The sequence below is a fragment of the Choloepus didactylus genome, chromosome 8, assembly GCF_015220235.1.
Source record: "Choloepus didactylus isolate mChoDid1 chromosome 8, mChoDid1.pri, whole genome shotgun sequence".
NCBI classification, from domain to species: Eukaryota; Metazoa; Chordata; class Mammalia; order Pilosa; family Megalonychidae; genus Choloepus; species Choloepus didactylus.
Window position 1 is genome coordinate 70,318,151 of NC_051314.1, and position 21,409 is coordinate 70,339,559.

At 35.7% G+C, this 21,409-nt stretch overlaps 1 protein-coding gene across 2 annotated transcripts in view; it reads left to right on the forward strand.

The window, feature by feature from the left end:
* TAFA2 (TAFA chemokine like family member 2) overlaps nt 1-8,017 on the forward strand; it is a 490,256-nt gene extending 482,239 nt beyond the window's left edge. For both annotated transcript variants that reach the window (XM_037847595.1, XM_037847596.1), the window contains exon 5: nt 6,059-8,017. In XM_037847595.1, coding sequence (XP_037703523.1) covers nt 6,059-6,070 — 12 coding nt within the window. In that variant the 3' untranslated portion in view covers nt 6,071-8,017. The remainder of the gene's footprint in view (nt 1-6,058) is intronic.
* The last annotated feature ends 13,392 nt before the right edge of the window (nt 8,018-21,409 follow it).

A 21,409-nucleotide genomic window follows, 5' to 3' on the forward strand; every position in this document is an offset into this window, starting at 1 on the left:
ATTTAAAACTGCCCATTTTAAAAGAAATTCTTTTTGAATTTGACTCTAATCATTAAAAATTATTTTTAAATTGGGATTATGATATAAAATTTTTAAATTAAAATAGTAAATCCTTGGAAAATGACAGGTGTTGGAGAGGATGTAGAGAAACAGGAACACTTGTTCATTGGTGGTGATGTAAAATGGTTCAAGCCACCATGGAAGACAGTTTGGTGGTTCCTCAGAAAGTTAACTATACAATTACCATATGAAACAACAATCCTACTTCTAGATATATACTCAAAGGAACTGAAAGCAGGGCCTTTAGAGATATTTGTGTAGCAGCATTATTCACAATAGCTTAAAGGTAGAAGCAACCCAAGTGTCCATCAATCAATGCATGGATAAACAAAATGTGATACATACATACAATGCAATATTATTCAGCTCTAGAAAGGAATGAAGTTCTGACACATGGATGAACCTTGAAGACATTATATGGAGTGAAATAAACCAGATACAAAAGGACAAATATTGTATTTTCTCACTGATTTGAAACAACTAGAATAAACAAATTCATAGAGACAGAAGCTAGAGATACCAGGGCCGGAGTGGGGGTATGGAGTGGGGGGTTAATGCTTAATTCGCTCCAAGTTTCTATTTGGGGTACTGGAAAAGCTCTGGTAATAATAACATTGTGAATGAAATTAACAGCAATGCATTATGTATTTGAATGTGATTAATAGGGGGAAAATTTAGGTTAAATATATGTTGGATATAAGTTACTAGAAAAATCTTTTTAAAAACCATATGACTATGCAACGTAAACAGTGAACCCTAATGTAAACTATGGACTATAGTCAATAATATAATTTTATAATAAAATTGTTATATCAATTGTAAAAAAAAAATCCATATTTATAGGGAAAGAAGAAGTAATGCTGTTGCCTCCCCCCCACCTTCCCCAACCCCCCCATCCCCCGGTATCATATGTATCACCTAATATATCTTGTTGGGAAAATACTATTGCTATCACCTGCTAATATTTCTAGAGCATTTACTGGGACAGGCATTTTGCAGAGAGAGTATCCGATCTAATCATAATAGCAAACATATGGAGGTCAGTAATATTGTCGCCTTGTTACACATGTGGAGACTAAAGCTTAGGGAATTTAAAACAATTTATTCAACCCCACAGTGTTAGAAAGTAATTAGTCATGGATTTGAACCCAGGCAGTCTGCCTCCAGAGCTCACTATTTGAATTATACCTCACCATAATCTGCCATGTCCCATTGGTAACCCAGTAAGCATGACTAGAACAGGGAAAAAAAGGAATTATAGACACTCTGAATATAATGATTTTAAGACTTTTGTAAAAACATTCTTTACACTTGTTGACAGAAGAGATTCTTGAATTTCCTTCCTTTTGATCCTTTCTAATTTACCTTAACTTGAAGATAGGCAGAGGAAATTTCATAATGCTTAAAAAATAAAATGAAAACAGTATAAAATGATTGACTTCACTTAATTTCAAATGCAACTAATACTATCTGTAACATTTTCCCACTTTTATTTTAATTATTTTAACTTACTTTGTTTTTTTGGTTATATAGTTTTATTTAAATTGGTGAGCAACGTTGGTGGCATGATTTTAGCATGAACCTTTGAGAAGTCTACTCAGGGACCTATAATATTATTTATGGTACTGGGAGAAATAAATGATTGCTCTCATCTGTGAGAATGAATGCTTTTTATTTAATGTTAGCAAATAGTTTACTCATCCTGGTGGATAATCACCAAGATAGCTTTGTGTTTGTGACTGGAAAAACTATTATTATTGTTAACACTATCGTTACTATTATTATTCTTATTACATTTTTGCACATGTTCAGCAGCTGAGTAGTTTCATTTACCAAATTGGCCAGTGTGCAGCACACACAAGTAAGAATTACATAAAAAACGAACAACTATGCAAAATATTGCCTTTGGAAAGGCAAATTTATTGAAATAGTGATTATAGTGTATGAAACTCAAGGCATAACAATAACGATCATAGGACAATTTCTCTCTCAGGCAGTCTTTCATCTGTTGCCCTCAGAACCAGAAGACAGTTTGCATTCATGGTAGCAAATGCTATTGTCCATCCTGTAAAATTGGTTTTATTGCTGCAACCTCCTGCTTTTAGTTACTGAAAACTTGCTGAAAATCCTCTTAAGAAAGTAAAATGTTTACCACTTGACCACTTCCAAAAGATACAGCTTGAGTGAAGAGAGTAGTATTGAAGTTCTTAAAACATGGCAATTCTTAATTTGCTATCTTAAAAATAATTTTAAATGAGAGCATAATTTTTAAATGTTGAATTCTATAAAGATTGCTTAAGCAACTCTTGCATGCCAGGAGGTTCCAGTTTATAGTCTACAAACAGTAAAATGGCATTTAATTTGTTTCCCCCTGTTAGCATGCCAGAATTTAAACTTGGATCGCTTGTACTTATTTAATGAATGTGTAAGTCATAAAAGGTTGATTCTTTATTATTTAGCTATTTAAATTGAGGGTAACATACCTATATTCAGAATTACCTCCTACATGTTTTTACATCCTTGGTTTTGCAGTTTTATTTGGTACAACCCTGGAGGTTCTCAGAGAGGGTGTTGTATGTATGCATGTTCATTTGTGTTCATATTTATACTACATTGAAAAGAGCAAGTCATTAGTTCATCTTTGTCTGAACTCCTTAAATGTAGTCCTCTAACTTGACTGAATGCCTGCTAGCGTGGTCCTTTCATTCTACGTTTAGTGGCTCTCTGTTTAAAGATTTATATGTTAAAAAAATCCCAAAGTTTTTTTTATAATGTGTCAGAGTTGACAAAGTTAGGTGTGCTCATAAAGATAATCTCTGCTCCTCACAGATACCCTGTCAGGTTAATAAGATTCCCCCATTTTGCACATGAGAAAACCGATGGTCACAGAGTTTGCATGAGTTGTTCAGTATAGTGAGTTTTATGCTACACTGACCCAAGTCCAGGGCTTTACATGCTGAACCACAATGTGTTCTTGGATCAAAATCAAATGATTTAAGAAATCGGGGTTGGCCACTGTTATAGTTTGCTAATGCTGCTGGGATGCAAAACACCACAAATGGACTGGCTTTTATAAAGGGGGTTTGTTTGGTTACACACTTACAGTCTTAAGGCCATAAAGTGTCCAACAATTGGGTACCTTCACTGGAGGATGGCCAATGACGTCCGGAAAACCTCTGTTAGTTGGGAAGGCATGTGGCTGGCGTCTGCTCCACGTTCTGGTTTCAAAATGGCTTTCTCCCAGGATGTTCCTCTCTAGGCTACAGCTCCTCTTCAAAATGTCACTCTCAGTTGCTCTTGGGGTGTTTGTCCTCTCTTAGCTTCTACGGAGCAAGAGTCTGCTTTCAACAGCCATCTTCAAATTGTCTCTCATCTGCAGCTATTCTCTCAGCTTCTGTGCATTCTTCAAAGTGTCCTTGGCTGTAGCAAGCTCGCTCCTTCTGTCTGAGCTTATATAGTGCTCTAGTAAACTAATCAAGGCCCATGCTGAATGGGCAGGGCCACACCTCCATGGAAACTATCCAATCAGAGTCATCACCCACAGTTGGGTGGGGTGCATGTCCATGGAAACAACCTAATCCAAACTTTCTAACTTAATCCCCACTGATATGTCTGCCCCCACAAGATTGCATCAAAGAACATGGCATTTTGGGGGACATAATACGTTCAAACTGGCACAGCCACTTTCATCTGATATAAGAAATAATTTGTGCCTTATGTTTTATCTCATAAACTATGTTTAGGGTTAAGAAATTAAAAATATTGTGTAAATTGGAGTGTGACAAAAGTTCATTTTAATTATGTACATTCCATGCTTCTTTACACAAATACTTCTTTCAGTCAGGTTTAAGTGTTTTCCTAATCATTATTTCAGCTTATTGAAACTTGGCATAGTAAGAATATGCATATATGATCATCCTGAGTATATGGATTGTATGCTTATATTTATGTGTGTTTATATATTTATGTAACTATTTATTTTTCTCAACAGAGATAGGAAAATTTGTTCTAGTTATGTACATCATTGGTATTGTACTATAAATTTGGATATCCATTTTTAAAATGTTGAGAAAACAAAGTTTTGATATATAAATAGTTGAGAGAAACTTTCCTTAGCTTTATATAAACCGGCATGATCAAATATTCAGCTTGGAATGGAGACATAGGAATTCAACTACCATACTCACCAGCTGATTATTTAGAACATTGATTTGAAATGTCTCAAGAGAAATATGCTTCTTGCTTTGATGGAGGACTTTGTACTATGTTTTTTCAGTTCCCTAGGCTGAGGCTAAAACATACCTCTCTCTCTCTCTCTCTCTTTCTCTCTCTCTCTCTCTCCTCTCTCATCTTCCTGTCATTTCAAGCACTAGTGTGGAGACATGGTCCCTGTATTATGTTTGATAAAATTTCCTACTAAGAAGAGAACTTTCAGAAAAGGCAGTTGATTCATTCACAGCCAATGGAAATCAAAGATTGTGTTAAATTGATGTGTATAGAGGCTTATCATACAAATTATGTTTCCATATTTTTTCACAGTGATTGTTGTCTCCATTAGCAACCTGTGATGCCATGTTGGTAGAAATATTCATATTTCCCACCTGAATTCTTCTTACACTGACACTCAGTTTGGGAGCCCTCATGGCACTTGTGTAAAATGATCACCAAAGGGCAGACATGTTGACAGTAAGATTGCTGCCTTCCCTAAGATATCTCCTGCTCCCATATTTTCTAAAGGTTAAAGGGCCTGTGCCTCTCATTTGTTTGTATCCTTCAATCCTCAGTTTAATTCTTTCTGTGGCTCCTCTGAGCCGAGAATGCTTCAAATACACAAGCAGATAATCCTTCCTCAGGAATGATACCTGACCAAAGAGGCAGAAATCAGATGACTGCTTCATGCATAAAATACATATTTGAATTGTATATTCCCTTTATAGTATAATCTGAGACTAACTTTGGCAGAACAAAGTCTGTAACTAGTTTTATTATTTTGTTGTGTTGTTTTTCTTTTTCATAGCTGAGCAGAGAACAACAAAGTGAAACAGAGCAAATGCAAAAACAGCTGCTTTGTAAATGTTTTATCAAAGGAAAAATAACTTGTCACTTTTTGAAATATAATGAAATATCCATAAATATTTCAAAAATTTACTTTTTGTAATAAACCATTGCTTGAAATGAACTGTTAGGTAACTCTAAGTACCATGATATTAGGGTGTGTGTCTGTCAGTCTTTGTCCCTCTTTCTCTCTCATGTATCAGGTACTATATCTAGGCATTCATTCTTTCTCCTGTACACATACCTTCTTTGCACTTTAGTAGGTCTGAAAATTTTGTGAATCTTCCTCATAATTAGGAGCATAAATAATGCAACTAATAAAGTTTATGAGAATTTGGGGGCACATTTAAAATTTGCTAAAACATTGTTCTATCCTTAATTATTTTTCTACCCAAATCTATTTTCCCCATGAATAATTGATTTTTATGACATACAATTGAGTCAAATAAGCACCCAATTTTTAACCTATTTCAAGAATGAATTGTATGGAGCAAATTCCCAAGAGCTTTCTTGAGCATGTGGTCTGATTATATTGCTCTCAGTGATAGTCTTCCTCACTGAGGCCTGGCGTGATGTGATTATGATCTTGGGTTATGTCCATCAAGCCTATGTAAAGAACAGGAATTCTAGAATTATTGCAAGGGTTTGAGAGCATTGCCTGTTCAGGTCATCCTGGTCATAACTGGAGTCATTTAGATAGTTGTGAAGGTGTCTTCTTTACTTTGGCTCTAAAAGTATTGTGAAATGATTTAAAAAAAAAAAATTTGTTGTATTTTTCTATGTTGGAAACACTTGAATATAGTAGTCCTCTAACATTTAGCAATTTATTTGAAATAGCAATCCAGAATTTTGAGGCTCCTAGTACTAAATTGTGTTTAGTTTTAAGTTTATAGCTATATTATGAGATGTTGCTTATATTTCATATTTTATTCTTCCTTTGTAGGTAACCCATTAACCAAGGATATATCAAGTGATCCTCAAGGCTGAACATATGCATAGAAACTAAACTCCTGAGGTGATCTTGAAGGAAGACTTTTATACCATTCAGAGCAGGCCCTGCAGAGTCTGTTCCTTCCAAGGGATTTCATGGCTTGTAATCAGCCTCTTCTTGATACCAAGACTCTTAAAAAGTTAGACATGAACTTCTATGTCATGAAGATTTTGTCACATTTGAACTGTGTTCAACCTGAAAAATTGCCCTTGCTGACCGATTTTGAAGTTGCCATCTGCAGAGTTGGTGAAGAGTTGGTGTTTCCAGGGTGATGTCAGAGACACTCACCTTTTGTGCTCTTGGATCCAGGTGTGACTGCTTTTCTCATTTCTGAGAGCAATTTCCCACATGCACTGGCTTTCTGGCGTGGATGTGTTCCTGGGTCCTGTGTTCTTGGCTAGTGGGACTGCACACGGCTTTGCTGACATTTCCTTTGCAGAACTTCTCTGGCATGGCATAGACTGAGACACTTTTATTTGTATCCTAATCTTGGCACTCCAAAAAGCCTACATATTTTAACACCTTGAAGTTGCTTTTGTTAAAAGAATGGAAAGATATATCCATTGATAATAATTATTGTTGGCAAGTAATAGTTATGTGACTACATCAATCATGTAAGAATGCATAGACAAGCTGACATGTTTCCCCAAGGCTAACACACTATTGCAGCTCTCTGTCAGTTAAATAAGTAATAGTTAGAACTGGATTACCATTTTCATCATATACTATTTTGTACCTCTAGAGCACTCCCTTTCAGGTTTTTTTTAATGTGGGCGTTGTCTTTATTTTTTTATGTTTAATTTTTCCCTTCACAGAAATCAGCAGTGAGCAGTCAAGTTATGGGTAGTGTTCACTTTCAAAAAATTGCCAGGGATGCATGTAAGTTTCTGATTTCTGACCTTGAGAATTATTCAGTTGTATTTCTTCCAGTATTTTTTAAAACTTTCCTTTGTTTATGTCTCATTTCAAAAGACTGTCTCTTGCTTGATCCCAATGACTGTCTGAATGCTTATATATTTGTTTGTTCAGTCTATCAATAGAATAAATTGTTCATCTTCCTTGCTCTCAAATTTATACAATATTTATTTATAGTTGTCCCATTTAAGCTATTTCTTAGGCTAGTATCTTGTTGACATTTTCATAGCCATTTTAACATTTGTGGTTTTCGGTTCTACAGAAAAGTCTTATGAATATTTAAAGGCCTTAAACATATATGTACTTTTTTCCTAAGTTATTACAGGATGCATAATTTTATACTACCTTATTTTGTTTCATTTGTGATGTGAAGGAAGAAAAGAAAGGAAATAGCATAGCCATTCTCTAATAATGTTGCAAAACCCATAGTTTGAAGTAATATAAAGGGAGGGACTTTGGTATTTTACTTTTCCTAGACAAAATAGGAAGATGCTTCAGATGTTGTCCTATTGGAAGTTCTATCATGTTAGAGAAAGCGTGAAAATCCTTTGTATCTTTAAAACTCACTGACTTGGCCGATAATATATACGTAGGTTTCTGTGTTGGAGGTCTACATACCCTGGAGAGCTTTGGTCTGTTACTGTTTGTAACACGTTTCAAAAACCAGTTCATTACCCCAACTGTTTTATGGGCAGGAAAAATTGGTGGGTAAAATTTTTTAAAATTTAAATTTGAAGAGTATACTTTTAACATTGAACTAAAGTCCCCACAAATCCATGGAGTGAAATGACTTCTTGCCTCCATTTTAATTATGTATGAAACTAATTAGATAGCTCCAAATGGATCTTGAAACAGTTCAAGATGGTATGAAATCATAAAGAAAATAATAGCAGTTGTACTGAAGTTTCTGCAACAATTGAACTATCAGTTTCTTTGGAACAAAGTGGAAAAATATATTATTTGGAAATTACAAATTTTTCCTAGGTTTGTTTGAAATTATAGACAAATATACTTCTCATTTTTAAAAATTATGTTCTTTAAAACAACACTGGAAGTTCTGTATTATATACAAATGTAATACATGCATATCAATAGAAAAAAAATAAATGGAATTTCAAATATACTAACTAGATTATCCCCAGTAGATTAATGTTGTGACTATTCAGAAAAAGTGAATAAAATTGGGATATAAAATGGTCTCTCCTTTATGGGTTACATTTGGAGAATATGTTTTCTCGTGTTTTCTTCTAAAAGCACTTCAGTTTCTACCCAGGAACACTCCTGAATTCATGGTGAAGCTGACATAAATAGAAAATCCACAACAAATCTTGCCGTTTCACAAGGTTCCAATATTTGATTTGCTTCTTTGCTAGGAAACAATTGAAATAGATATATTCATATGTATGCTACTTGCCCACTTCTTGACTATGACCACAATAGGCATATTCTTCCTAGCAAAATGTAAAATTCATTTTATTATGAAAATTATCAAAGAGAATGCAGTATATATTTTTTGAAATTCATTATATATGGAAATACGCATCAAAATCTCAAATTACTATTTATCCTTTTAAAGATTATAAATACTTTTCATTTTGAATTAAGAAGTTGGGAAAATAAAACAGAGGGTTTCCGTGTACCCCTCTCCCATCTTCCCCCAGTGATAACAACTTATTTAACCATAATACATTATCAAAACCAGGAAATTGATGTTGGTACAAAACTATTAACGCAAAATGGACCTTATTTGGATTTTGCTAGTTTTTACATGTACTTTGTGTGAGTGTGTACATATTATTAGTCTTTTTAATTAACTTGGTATCCGTCGGAATGTGAGTTAGATTAGAATGTGGAGCAACAAGTGCCTGATTTGAGATAATTCTTCTGAAATCCTCTATTTTTAGAATAACATCCTATAGCTATATTTCACTTTATTTTAAATACAGTCTTGTTACTATAACAAAGGAAAACTTCCAGGTTTAGCACATGATATATGATTTCAAAGTTGTTATTGGTTTTAATGGGTAGAAAGAGAGATGAGAATCTGTGTCTATGAAATAGAAAGGAAAGTTGATCCTGTTTATCATTTCTCTCAGCAAATTCTGTGCTACTAAACAATGCTATACAATTGAATTGTAACTTTTGATAGTTATAAGTAGCTAATAGCACAGTTCTTTTTAAAGTTTTGATCATTTTCTCAGTTGGTAGATAATACATCCATCTGAAAATGCAATGTATTTGCAAAGAAACCAAATAGTATTTTTCATCATCCAGCACTTTCTCATTTTTACTAACTTAAACAGGGAGAATTAGAATGGTACCACTCTACTTAAAGAAATTGAAGAGAGGGCAGAGACCTGTGTTGGTCATCTCCGGCTCCCTTTACCACAAAGGGAACTCGTATTAGAGCATTCATGTTTTCATCACGGTAAGGGTTTTCTTTCTTTGTCTTTTGCTTAAATTTAGAATGCTTTGGAAACAGAGTAGGGGTGGCAAACTTTGACTTGCTACCATAAAAGAGTAAGAGAACTCTGCAAAACTGTGAAAAGTAATGTGGAACTTTCATTTATGTGGCATTTAACTGACAGTTATGGAACCCCCACCAGACACCAAGCATATTTGGCTAGATTGAATTTGGAGTTAAATGAAATTTAGCCTTTAGAATGGCCTTTCAAAACAGTTCAATAGACATTTTTTCAATACCCAACATGTGCATGGCACTATGCTAATCGGTAGGAAAGCGGGTACACAGACAATTGAGAAGTGTTCATGTTTGTTTTGATTTGTTCACATCTGACTCTTTACTATTTTGTAAGTTACTAAATGGTATGAAATATGCCTTTGCGTCTTTCTGGAAGTTCTCACTTGTCAAAAGTGATTTAAGTGATTTAACTTTATTCTAGAAGCTATATGAACAGGGTAATGCATGTTTAAAACTGTTTTACAGATTTTAGCAAATAATGTGATTGAAGGTCTCAAAGAAGAGAGACTGTGGGCGTGAAAAGAAATTAGAGGGAACTAAATCTAGAGAGAGCTAATGAGCTTGGCCTGAGCTTAGACTATTACACTGAGGAGAAGGTTAAACACTGTGAGTCCCAATCCTGGTTGCAATTTAAAGTACATGAGAAGTCTTAAAACCACCCATACCCAACCACACTCTCAGTGATTTTCTTAACTGGTCTGGAATTAGGACCAGAGCCTGGGTATATTTTTAAAAACTCTCCAAATGATTCTAACATGCATCCAGTGTTAAGAACCCGTAATAAAAGGTTTTGCCAAGGTGAAAATGATGAAATGGGTGAAATAGATGGACAAGCAAGAGGGAGATGTAGAAAAGAACTCCTGAAGGTGCTGAACCTACTCAAATGGGGTGATGGAGATTCAGATGTCTATTAAACATGTGAGAAAAACCTGGAGGAAAAGCAGGCTGAGTGGCAGGTGGAGACAATTAGTTCAATTTTTAAGCCTCTTGAGCTTAAAGTGCCAATGAAGCATTCAGAAAGGTTGTGTTAGATAAGGACTGAACAGATTTTATTGGATTTGTAATTAGAGATTATTGTTGCTCTTGGAAAGAGTGTCAACGAAATACTTGTTGCAGAATTGAGATTTAAGTGGGTTGAAGAGTGAGGGAGGGATTTGAAAGTGGAAATAGCACATGTAGACTTGTCTTTCAGTGGAAAGTGAAAGAGAATGGTAAGGTAGTGATTATGGAGGAGATGCAGAATTGCATCCTATTTTTTTAATTGGAGAAATAATATGTTTATGTGCTGAAAGGAAGGCGAGGAGGAGAGAAGTGGGGAGAGGGAAGGGGAGTGGAGAGGAGAGTTATTGAAGGAGGAAGGGGTATCCATATTTAGATGGAATAAAATTCATAATGAGGAAAAACATGATCAAATTCATAGAAAATGTAATGGAAAATCACATAGAAAACTGTGAAGCGGCAATTGGTGTTTAGGTTTTGGTGACCCTCACCAGAGCAGTGCTGATGGTATAGTAGACCATGAATCAAAAAGCAATTACTCAAGTAATGAGAGCACTTGGGTGAATATCAGCTTGTACCTGGGCTTCCTACCTGTATCTTTGGGGAATGTGAGACAGTTGTTGCAATCCAAGTTCTCTCATTTGTCTATTTGTGATCTTGGAGAAGTACCTTAACTTTCTAAGTTTCAGTAAAATGAAAATGATTGTGAAGTGCTTAGCACAGTGTCTTGCATATATTAAGCACTTAGAAAATGGTAGTTCTTTGTAAAAGATGTTGGTTCTGTTTCTCTGTAGTTGTGTAAAAATTATGCTGATAGGATAGAAAATAATAATTAAATTAAAAATAATAAAATAATATCATATATCATATGAAATGATCTTGGCTCCAAATGTAGAGGCATTAGCAAGCAAGACAAAAGTGCTACATTAATGGCAGATTAAGCAAAAACATTTTCTCCAACAGGAGAGACCAGAAGTTTATAGCCTGAGTGGAAAGAGTCAGTGGAGAAGGAGACATTGATAAAGAAAAGGATGGATCAATGGAGGAAGAAGAAAGGGTGGGGTTAAGAATAAGTAGAAGGGGTAGTGTGAAAGAGGAATATACATTTCTTCTGTGGGATGAGATAAACGAACTTGGTGCTGGAGAGAAATTTAAAGAATGAGGCAAGGGAAATAATACCTAAGGGACTCTGGGCTGAAGGATCGTCACTTTCAGTTCTCAAGTAGGTGAGACTCATCTCCTGAGTGGATGAGGGACAAAGTTGGGTTTGAAATCTCCAAAGAGAGTGGAAAATATTTCAAGCAAACTGTTGTTTCTAGATACCGAGAGCTTGGAACAAGATAAGGGCACAACATAAAGCTTTTAACTGGTAGAGACGTGCAACTCTTACATAAGTGAATTGTGGTCTGGATAAAGGAAGTATAACAATGAATAATAGTTGGAATCATCTTTGGATACACATAAGTAAGGTTAAAAAAAAATGGCTAGCATCTCTTGCACGCGTACTCCTTGCCCAGAACTTTCTAAGCACTTTAAATGTATTATATTATTTAATCTTGTTCGAAGTATATTTTATTATCATATTGATTTTTAATAAGAAAACTGGGACACAGAGAGGTTAAGTAATTTCCCCAGGGTCACATAATAATAAGTGGCAGAGAGAGATTTTAACCTCTGTCTAGTGTTAGTTCACATGCTGTCAAAGGGAGGCCCCATGGAGCTAGGGAGACTGAAGGAGCAAGTAAAATAAAAGGGACTGATGTTTGTGCATCTAGGGAGGAGTAGAAACTAGAAATTGTTTTGAAGCTTTATTTGGGATGAGGAAAAGGAGAGATCCATTAATTCATTGAACATTTTTGAGCTCCTAGTATGTGCCAGGGACTGTGTTAGATGCAGTGAATAAAATGTTACCTTCTTTTCAAATGATATCCCTCCTGGGAGGGCCAATAAACTGAATTTATAACAATTTATTATAAAGAATCATCAGATAATTTCCATGAAGCCCTGGGCCTGCATGGCAGCACTTGAGAGAGAATCAGATGAAAATAAAATGAGAAAATTATGAACAGGGAGGTATGGTGCTCCAAAAACATGCCTATGGTTTTGATGAAGGTAGGTCTCATTGCTTTCCTTTGTAATTGTTTTTGAATCTGTTTGCTGTCTGCCTAACTACTCTCTGCAACCCCAGTCTTTTCCTCTTGGTAATCTCATGACTAAGAATGCCTGGTACGCATCAGGTAGCCAAGCCATTGCTTATTAAACAAATCATTGCATGATTCAATGTATGCAGTAGTAACTGAATTCGATTCTTATTGGTTGACTAACTTGTTCCTTAGTCTGAAATGCTATCAGCTGTTAGGGAAGATTCTGGCAAATAAATCATGATTGTGAGTTACAGTTGAAAGGTCATGATAATGTTTGGTTTTTGAGCTGATAGTTAAAGCTCTTGCACTACACATCAAAAATGTCACAGCTAAACAACCTGACACAAATAAGGGGTTCCTTGTGATTTCAGTGCTGCTAAATGGCAGAAAGATTATTACTTAATCACTCTTCTCACATTTTGCTGGTGACTTCTCATGGAAAATATTTCCTTTCCTAATTTGAAGGTATTAGGAAATACACTCAAACTGCAATATAAAGGTTGTCTATACTGGGAGCTCATGAGCAATCTATTGCTATTTCATTCATCAGTCATTTCAAGTATTTGACAAAAATGCCCCAGCATTGGCCACAGTTCACCCTCAATGCTTTTTTGTGCCTTTCTTTCTGTGTTAAATCTTATAAAGGTGATTTTAAAATTCTTTGTTGTTTCATCATGACAGCTAATAATGTTTGTTCTCAGCATCTCTAAATACTAATAGGAGGTTAAATATTTTTGTTGGCTTAATTATTTCTGGTATCTTTTTAATACTGTTATAAGAAACTCATTTGACCCTCCTCACTTCACCTCTAGATAAACATCAGGCCTCTTTGCTTGTGATTCCCATTTAATTTTCAGAAGCTAAAATAGCCCATTTCATCTTATAAAGGACTCATTGGAGCCAGTTTCAGAGAGAACTGTGTGGCAGTTGAGAAAGAGAAGGTATGAGGTATCTCTTTCTGTCTCTTACAGGTTTACTGAGATGGAAGACTTGAGAATGAATTACAGGTAATTACTCACAGGGAGCTTTTTAAAATCTAATTACGAAATGTCTAATCCAAGTTGAAAACATGGAGAAAAAAAAATAAGCTCCCGTCTCACTTAAATGCAATGTACTACTTTGCAGAGCTCAGAATATAAAGCCCATCCTGGGAATTTAACTGTGGGAGGACTTTGTTATAGCACCGTCTCCCGATAGTAGGATTCCACAGATAGCATTATGATGAATCCCCTGTATGTGTTCATTTAATTTCAGGGGTTGCTGCACCAAACAGTAAAACAAATTTGAGACCCTGAATCCGGATGTCTCTTGTCACTTTCTTTCCCAGTCAGTTCAATCAAATGTCATTATGTTCAGTTGAATATAGACAGGGTGAATTTCAAGTAAGAGAAAATTCAGCCTGAGTGACATATTTTTCTCTTAAGTTACTCTTGTTTGATTTCATCACTCTCTCTCTCTCTCTCTTTTTCTTTTCTGTGGAACCACACGATGAAATGGAAATCAGGATGCCAGCTCCACTGCTGCTTCTCACTTCGGCTTTTGTATCAGTGAAACTAGTTGCTTCTATATGCCTCATGTGGTCATATAGGCCGGGCACTGCACAAATCCACGGAGCACTATTTACATGGCTCATTATGAAATAGCACTCCCTAGAGTTGTGCAGAGCCCGACATACAAAGCTGTGAACATGTGCAGAGCCCGACATACAAAGCTGTGAACAGCAGCCCTGCTAGAGTGTTTCCATCGTGAAAGTGGTATTTTCCTCCTGTTCTGTTTCAAAGGAATAAAGACAATCAATTGTTTGTGATTTAGGCAAGATGCTATAATATTTGAGGATGCTTCAGGGAATCTCGGTCAAAAACTGATAAATTGTGACCCTAGACAAATTACTTAACCTCTTTGGGCCTTAATTTTCTGATCTGCAAAAGACAAACAATATCTGCTCCCTGTGCCACACAGGACTACTGTAAAGATCAAATGAAATATTAGATTGGTTGTTAGTACTCTGCAAAGTTAAAAGTGCTAGACAAATATGTTCTAATATTATTATCATTGTTAGACTGTGTCAGAGAAGATGCATGATTCTTAATGCTCTTGGTGAAATCTGCATACCATTTTCTATCAGTGAGAGCTATTAAGTTTTAACATGACATTGTTAATTAAAACAAGAGCATACTACACTGTGGTTCTTACAAATTTTTAATATTGTATTAATTACAAGCACTTTGTCTTTTAAGCACTCACAGATTTGAGTAAATATTTATGTGTATGGCATTCTTATGCTACTCTAATCATTGAATCACGTTATATTTGATCGTCTCATTCCCATTTACAAATGAAACTGTTTTTCTTCAAAAGGCCCGCTTTAAGTTAATTAGTAGTCTCAATGTAAAGACAAAATTAAAGCAAGAATTTATTTTAATTAAATACTTATTTCTCAAACATTTATTTGGAACTTATGATATGTCAAGTATGATTCTGAGCCTTTACAAATTTTAACTCATTTAATCCTCATAGAAACTTCATGAAGTAGGTAACATTATGGTCTGCCTTTTGCCAATGGGGAAATAGAAGCAAGTTGAGGTTCAGTAATTTGCATAGGTTGTATAGCTTATAAGTGGTGGAGCAGAATGCAAATCGTGGACATCTGGCTACAGAGGTTGTGCTCTTAAACACTGGCTTGTTATCAATCGTGGGATTTACTAAAGCCCTAAGTAGGAAAACACCATAAATCATATGGTTAATATGCAAAGTTGCCTGCAATTTCTTAGGTGAGTTGATCTGAGCGCTATATAAATAAGGTTAAGATTAAAGGCCAGATTCTCATGTAAAACTCTTCATGTAGCTCATTCCTGTTTATTTATCCAGCTAATTTCTCCTATATTCTGGAAAAAGTAAAAGAAGAGATAAGCAAATATCCAGCACCTCAAGTGGATCATTACATGCTCCACTAGTGACCAGAAGTCATCTTTGAATATTCATACAACCATGATAGGACATGGGATGTTATTACAAGCCAAGCATCTTCCACATGAGCTCAATATTCCTGAATAAATTTCCTAATACTGGTTAGAGCAAACTACAATATACAGGTGTAAATATCTTCTGCTTAAAATTATGTGACTTACTCATGCTTCACTGTAGCTGTGTTAATGCTGTGATACAAGAAATTTGATATTACCCAGAATTATTGTGTTACTTAGTCTAGGTTATACCAACACTTAGTGCCATAATCCAACCATTATTTTTCTTTCAATATTTGGAACTCAGAATTACATTTCCATCCCTGGGCATCTAGTGCTTCTACATTATCCATGATTCCTCAGTAATTACCATTAAAGGATTTAGTGTTGTTGTCCATGAGTTCTTCCCATAACTCTGAAAGATAATCCATGTGACATGGAAGCATGAATCCATTAGAAGAATCTACTCCCTTATAAAGGGTCAGATACCTTCCTCCTTATATCAATTAGCCCTCTGCCATAGAGAAGTCATTCTTCTGGGGAGAGTAGATAGAAGTAAAATAGGAATTAAAGCAAGGGATTTGTATTTTAAGAAACACCTATTAAAATACTAGCATCTAGGTTTTTAAAATTTCATTTGATACTACAGTCAGATGAGAAGATGTATTATCATTATGAATGTAAAGAAAATTGATTCAGAGATATAAATAACTATCTTCAGGGCAACAAAACGGGTTCGTGAAAAGAGCTGAACATTAACCCCATGTCTTCTCAAACTCCCAAGTACTTGTATCTTTCATTATATTTTGCAATTCCCTCTAAACTACTGTTTAACATAAGAGTATCTAGACAAAACAGAAGGGTTTATTTTCAGGTAACTCTTCTACCCCATTTGCAATTTTCTCAGTTATTTTTTAACCAACATTTCTTTAAGTCTATAGTGATCCACCCATATCCTTGATTAGAGATTCCTAGAAATAAGCTTTGATCCACTCAGAAGCAGATTTGAATCAAATCATTTTACCATATCCAGAACTAATCCACACTCCCAGGATTACTCTTAGGGAAAATGTGAGACAGAATGGAATTTTGACGGTTGCATTCACTTAGAATCGTTGTTATTGAGCATAAAAACTTCTGATGTTTGGCTAATGCAGTTTATCTCAGTATATTTTGTTCATTTCATGGAGGCTATCATTGAAAGATAAACTATATTCAGGACAGGCTGAGGCCTTTTATTTTACTGGACTCTATTTTTGTAGGTACAATGATGGACACATAAGCTCCTAATCTGAGCTATTTTATAATTTTGTTTATATCATTAGTAACCTCTTACATAGAAGTATATGATGAAATGTTTAAAATATTTTAAGCAAACATTCATGTCAAGTATAAATAATTGAATAGAATTAGAGACTTACTAAGTTAGATTAGTTGTTAACCCAACTTGATCACTTTTAGGAAAGCTACATATATGAATTTATCAGGAGATTTAATTTCCAGATCCAAGACAATTATGAAAGATTTTCTATTCTATACCTAGGCTGTCTCCCTAAATAATGTGATTCATTACTAAAACAACCTACTCAACATCTCCACTCAGTGGTCTAATTGGTGTTTCAAACAGAAGATGGACATAGAACTTTTGATTCCCCAACTCTGAACCCCACCCAAACTTTCTTCCTTCTGCCTTCTGCATTACGGTAGATGCCCTCACCATATACCCAGTTTCTCAGGTTAAAAACTTAGAATCATCATTGATTTTTCTTTTTTGCATCTTCACATGTACACCATAAGCTAGAGCTGTTCATTCTACATCTCCAAAACTCTGAATCTGTCTATTTTCTTTTTTATCTACTCTGCTATCATCCTGGTCCAATCCATCATCATCTCATACTTAGACAAATGAAGAAGTTCCTTAACTGGTCTCCCTATTCCTATGCCTGCCTCTCATTACAATCTATTCTCCATACAACTTTTAAAAGTATAAACCATGTTTTCAAAAAATGGTGCTAGAGCAATTGGGTATACATAGGCAAAAAAAATGAACCTCAAACTAAATCTCACACCTCATACAAAAATTGACTTAAATATATCATGAACTTAAATGTAAAAGGTAAAATCATAAAGCTTTAAAAAAAAAAACATAGAGAAAAAATTCAGTATCTAGGGCTAGGCAAAGAGCTTTTAGAAAAGACTAAAAACATGATCCATAAAAGGAAAGATTGCTAATTTGGACATCACCAAAATTAAAACCTTTTGCTTTGTGAAGGACCATGTAAAAAGGATGAAAAGACAAGCTACAAGCTTGAAGAAATTTTTTCAAACCACATATCCAACAAAGGACTAGTATCTAGAAAATATAAAGAACTCTCAAAACCCAACAGTAAAAATGAAACAAATCAATTAGAAAATGGGCAAAAGACATGAACAGATATTTCATCAAAGAGGATATACAGATGACAAATAAGCAAATGAAAATATATTCAACATCATTAACTGTTAGGGAAATACAAATTAAAACCACAAGGAGATATCACTACACACCTATCACAGCTAAAATGTCAAGTAGAGGCAATGCCAAATGCTGGCAAAGATATGGGTAATCTGGATCATTCATACATTGCTGCTGGGAATGTAAAATGGCACAGCCACTCTGGAAAATAGTTTGGCATTTTGTTATAAAACTAAACATGCAATTGCCATATGATCCAGCAAATCACTGTTGGGCATTTATCCCAGAGAAGTGAAAACTTATGTTCACACAGACATCTTTACATGAGTGTTCATAGCAGTTTTATTTGCAGAAATCACAGACAGGAAATAGCCCAGATGTCCTTCAAGGGGATAAATGGTTAAACACAGGAATATTACTCATCAATAAGAAGGAGCAAACTACTGATATACCCAAGAACTTGGATAAATTTTGATGAAATTATGCTGAGTGAAGTAAACCAATTCCAAAAGATTACATACTATACTATTCAATCTATAGAAAGCTTTTGAAAAGACAAAGTTTTAAGAATGGAGAACAGATTAGTGGTTGCCAGGGGTTAGGGATGGGGGGTGAGGGTAGTAGGGTGGTGGGTTTGGTTTTACAAGGGCAACGTGAGGTATCCTTGTGGTGATGGAACCATTCCATAACTTCTGTGGTGGTGAACACATGAACCTATTTATGTGATAAAATTGCATAAAACCAAATACAAACCTATACAGACATGTGTACAGGTAAAATTGGGGTGGATTTTTGTTGCATCCTGCTGAACCAGCCATAGGGCTCACTCCAAAAGAAGAAATAGGGGGATACCCTGCTGGACTCCCTCAAACCACCCCACAGTGGGGCCTGTGGAGATTCTGAAGAAAGAGGCACTGAACACCAGGGTAATCAGTCCTTAAGCATTTTTTACAGCATCTTACATCAGAGAGCTACAGCTACCTCACAACAGATAGCGAGACAAGAAGTTATTCGAGTGTGTCCACACCTATGGCAACTGCTCTTTAGATTACAAAGGGCTGGGGACTGCGCCGGTTTGGATATATTATGTCCCCCCAAAAGCCATGTTTTAATCCAATCTTGTGGGATATTTGGATTAGGTTGTTTCCATGGAGATGTGACTCTTCCAACTATAGGTGAAATATTTTGGTTAGATATTTCCATAGAGGTGTGGCCTGCCCATTCAGGGTGGGTCTTAATTAGATCACTGGAGTTCTTTAAGAGACACTTGGGCACTGACAGAGATGCCAGGAGCCAACCGAGATGCTTGCCGATGCTTAGAGATGCTTGGAGATGCAGACAGAGGATGTTTGGAGATGCGAAGCTAAGAGAAACCCAGAGACATTTTGGAGAACACCATTTTGAAATGCAACCTGGGAGCAAAGGAACAGCAGCTGCCAGCTATGTGCCTTCCCAGCTGACAGAGGTGTTCCAGACGCCATCGGCCCTTCTTCAGTGAAGGTATCCTCTTGTTGATGCCTTAGTTTGGACACTTTTATGGCTGTAGAACTGTAAATTTGTAGCCAAATAAACCCCCTTTATAAAAGGCAATTTTGCATAACGGCAGCATTAGCAAACTGGAACAGGGACAAAGGTGGCTGAATGCCAGAGGCTTGCATACATGTTTTGGGAAAACACCTGAGTATGTGCTCTTTTCTCAAAACAAGATGCACTTGGGGTGGGCAGTAATCAAGGTTATGGCAGCCAAAGCCCGGCATGCTTCTGGGAGTTACAGGGAGTGATGCTTGAGGAGGGGACAGGGGCAAGGCTAATCCCTGGTCAGGTAGGAGATGTGTCATACAATTGTATTAATTTAAATATCTTGATTTTGATATTGTACTGTAATTTTGCAAAGTGTTCTTATTGGGGGAAATTGGGTAAAGGGTACACAGGGTATCTCTGAATTGTTTCTTACAATTGCATGTTAATCTACAATTGTTTCAATAAAAATTTCAAGAAAATGTATTTTTAAAAAATATAAATCACACCTTTGAAAAATCCTTCTAATGATTCTCCACATGCTGAACAAAATAGAATTAAACCCATATTCCTTACTCTGGCCTTTACATGGTGTGGACCTTGTCTGTTTTGTTCTCATCATTTCCTTCTATGTTTCGCCTTTTTTTCCTGCCCTCCAACCACATTGGTTCTTTGTTATACTGGAACACACCAACCTTGCTATTTCTTTAAGGTCTTTGTATTAGCTTTGTACATTCTGTTTAGATCTTCACATGGTTATCTTCCTAGTTGTCATTCATACATCTTCTCAAATGTTATCTCCTAAGAGATGCCTTTCCTAATTACCCTATCTCAAGAAGGCAAAACCCTACCCCACCCATTCACTCCAACACTTAACTCTATTTTATTACCATTACAGTATTTATAAAAATATTGTTATGATGTGTAGTCTTATGTGTTAACTTGGCTAGGCTATAGTACCAAGTTATTTAATTATACACTAATCTAGATGTTGTTGTTAAGGTACAATGTCACTGTATTAATATCTATAATCAGTTGACTTTAAGTAAAGGAGATTACCCTTAAAAAGGTGGATGGGCTTTATTCAATCAGCTGTAGGCCTTAACAGCATACACTGTGGTTCCTTGAAGAAGAAGAAATTCTGCCTAAAATTGTAGCATAAAATCCTACTTCAGTTTCCAGTCTGCCAAGCCTGTGCTATAGATCTCAGACTTGCCAGCCCCCACAACTGTGTAAACAAACTCCTTAAAATAAATCTCTCTCTACATACATACATACACACACACACACACAGACACACACACACAGTAAACAAATTCCTTAAAATAAATCTCTCTCTACACACACACACCCACACACATACACACCCACACACCCACACACAATCTCTTATTGGTTCTGTTTCTCTAGAGAACCCTGACTGATACAGGTTTTGTTGCCAAGAGTGGTTCTAAGCGAATGGAATCTTAAGGATGAGTTTTCTTGTGCTTCTGGAATTGGTTCTTAGAAACTGCTTACATTTAAAAGTACTAATGACTCATTTCTAGTGGTAAAGAGGGCACTGATAATCCACAGCATTATGTGGCCATGGATGTGGCAATGCAAAATATTGCCATCAGATACTCCTAATCAAATGCTTCCAACAGGCAAGGTTCTGAGTAACAATGTATTTGATACCTTAGAACATTTTTGTCAAACTAATGAGTGTAAGGAGATTGGATTGGCTGGTGGCTCCTAATTGCTGGAGAAAGCAGGGAAAGTAAAAGATGAACTTCGGGCTTCAGTTTCCCAGCTCAAGTGCCACATAAATGACCTGAAAATTTCTGT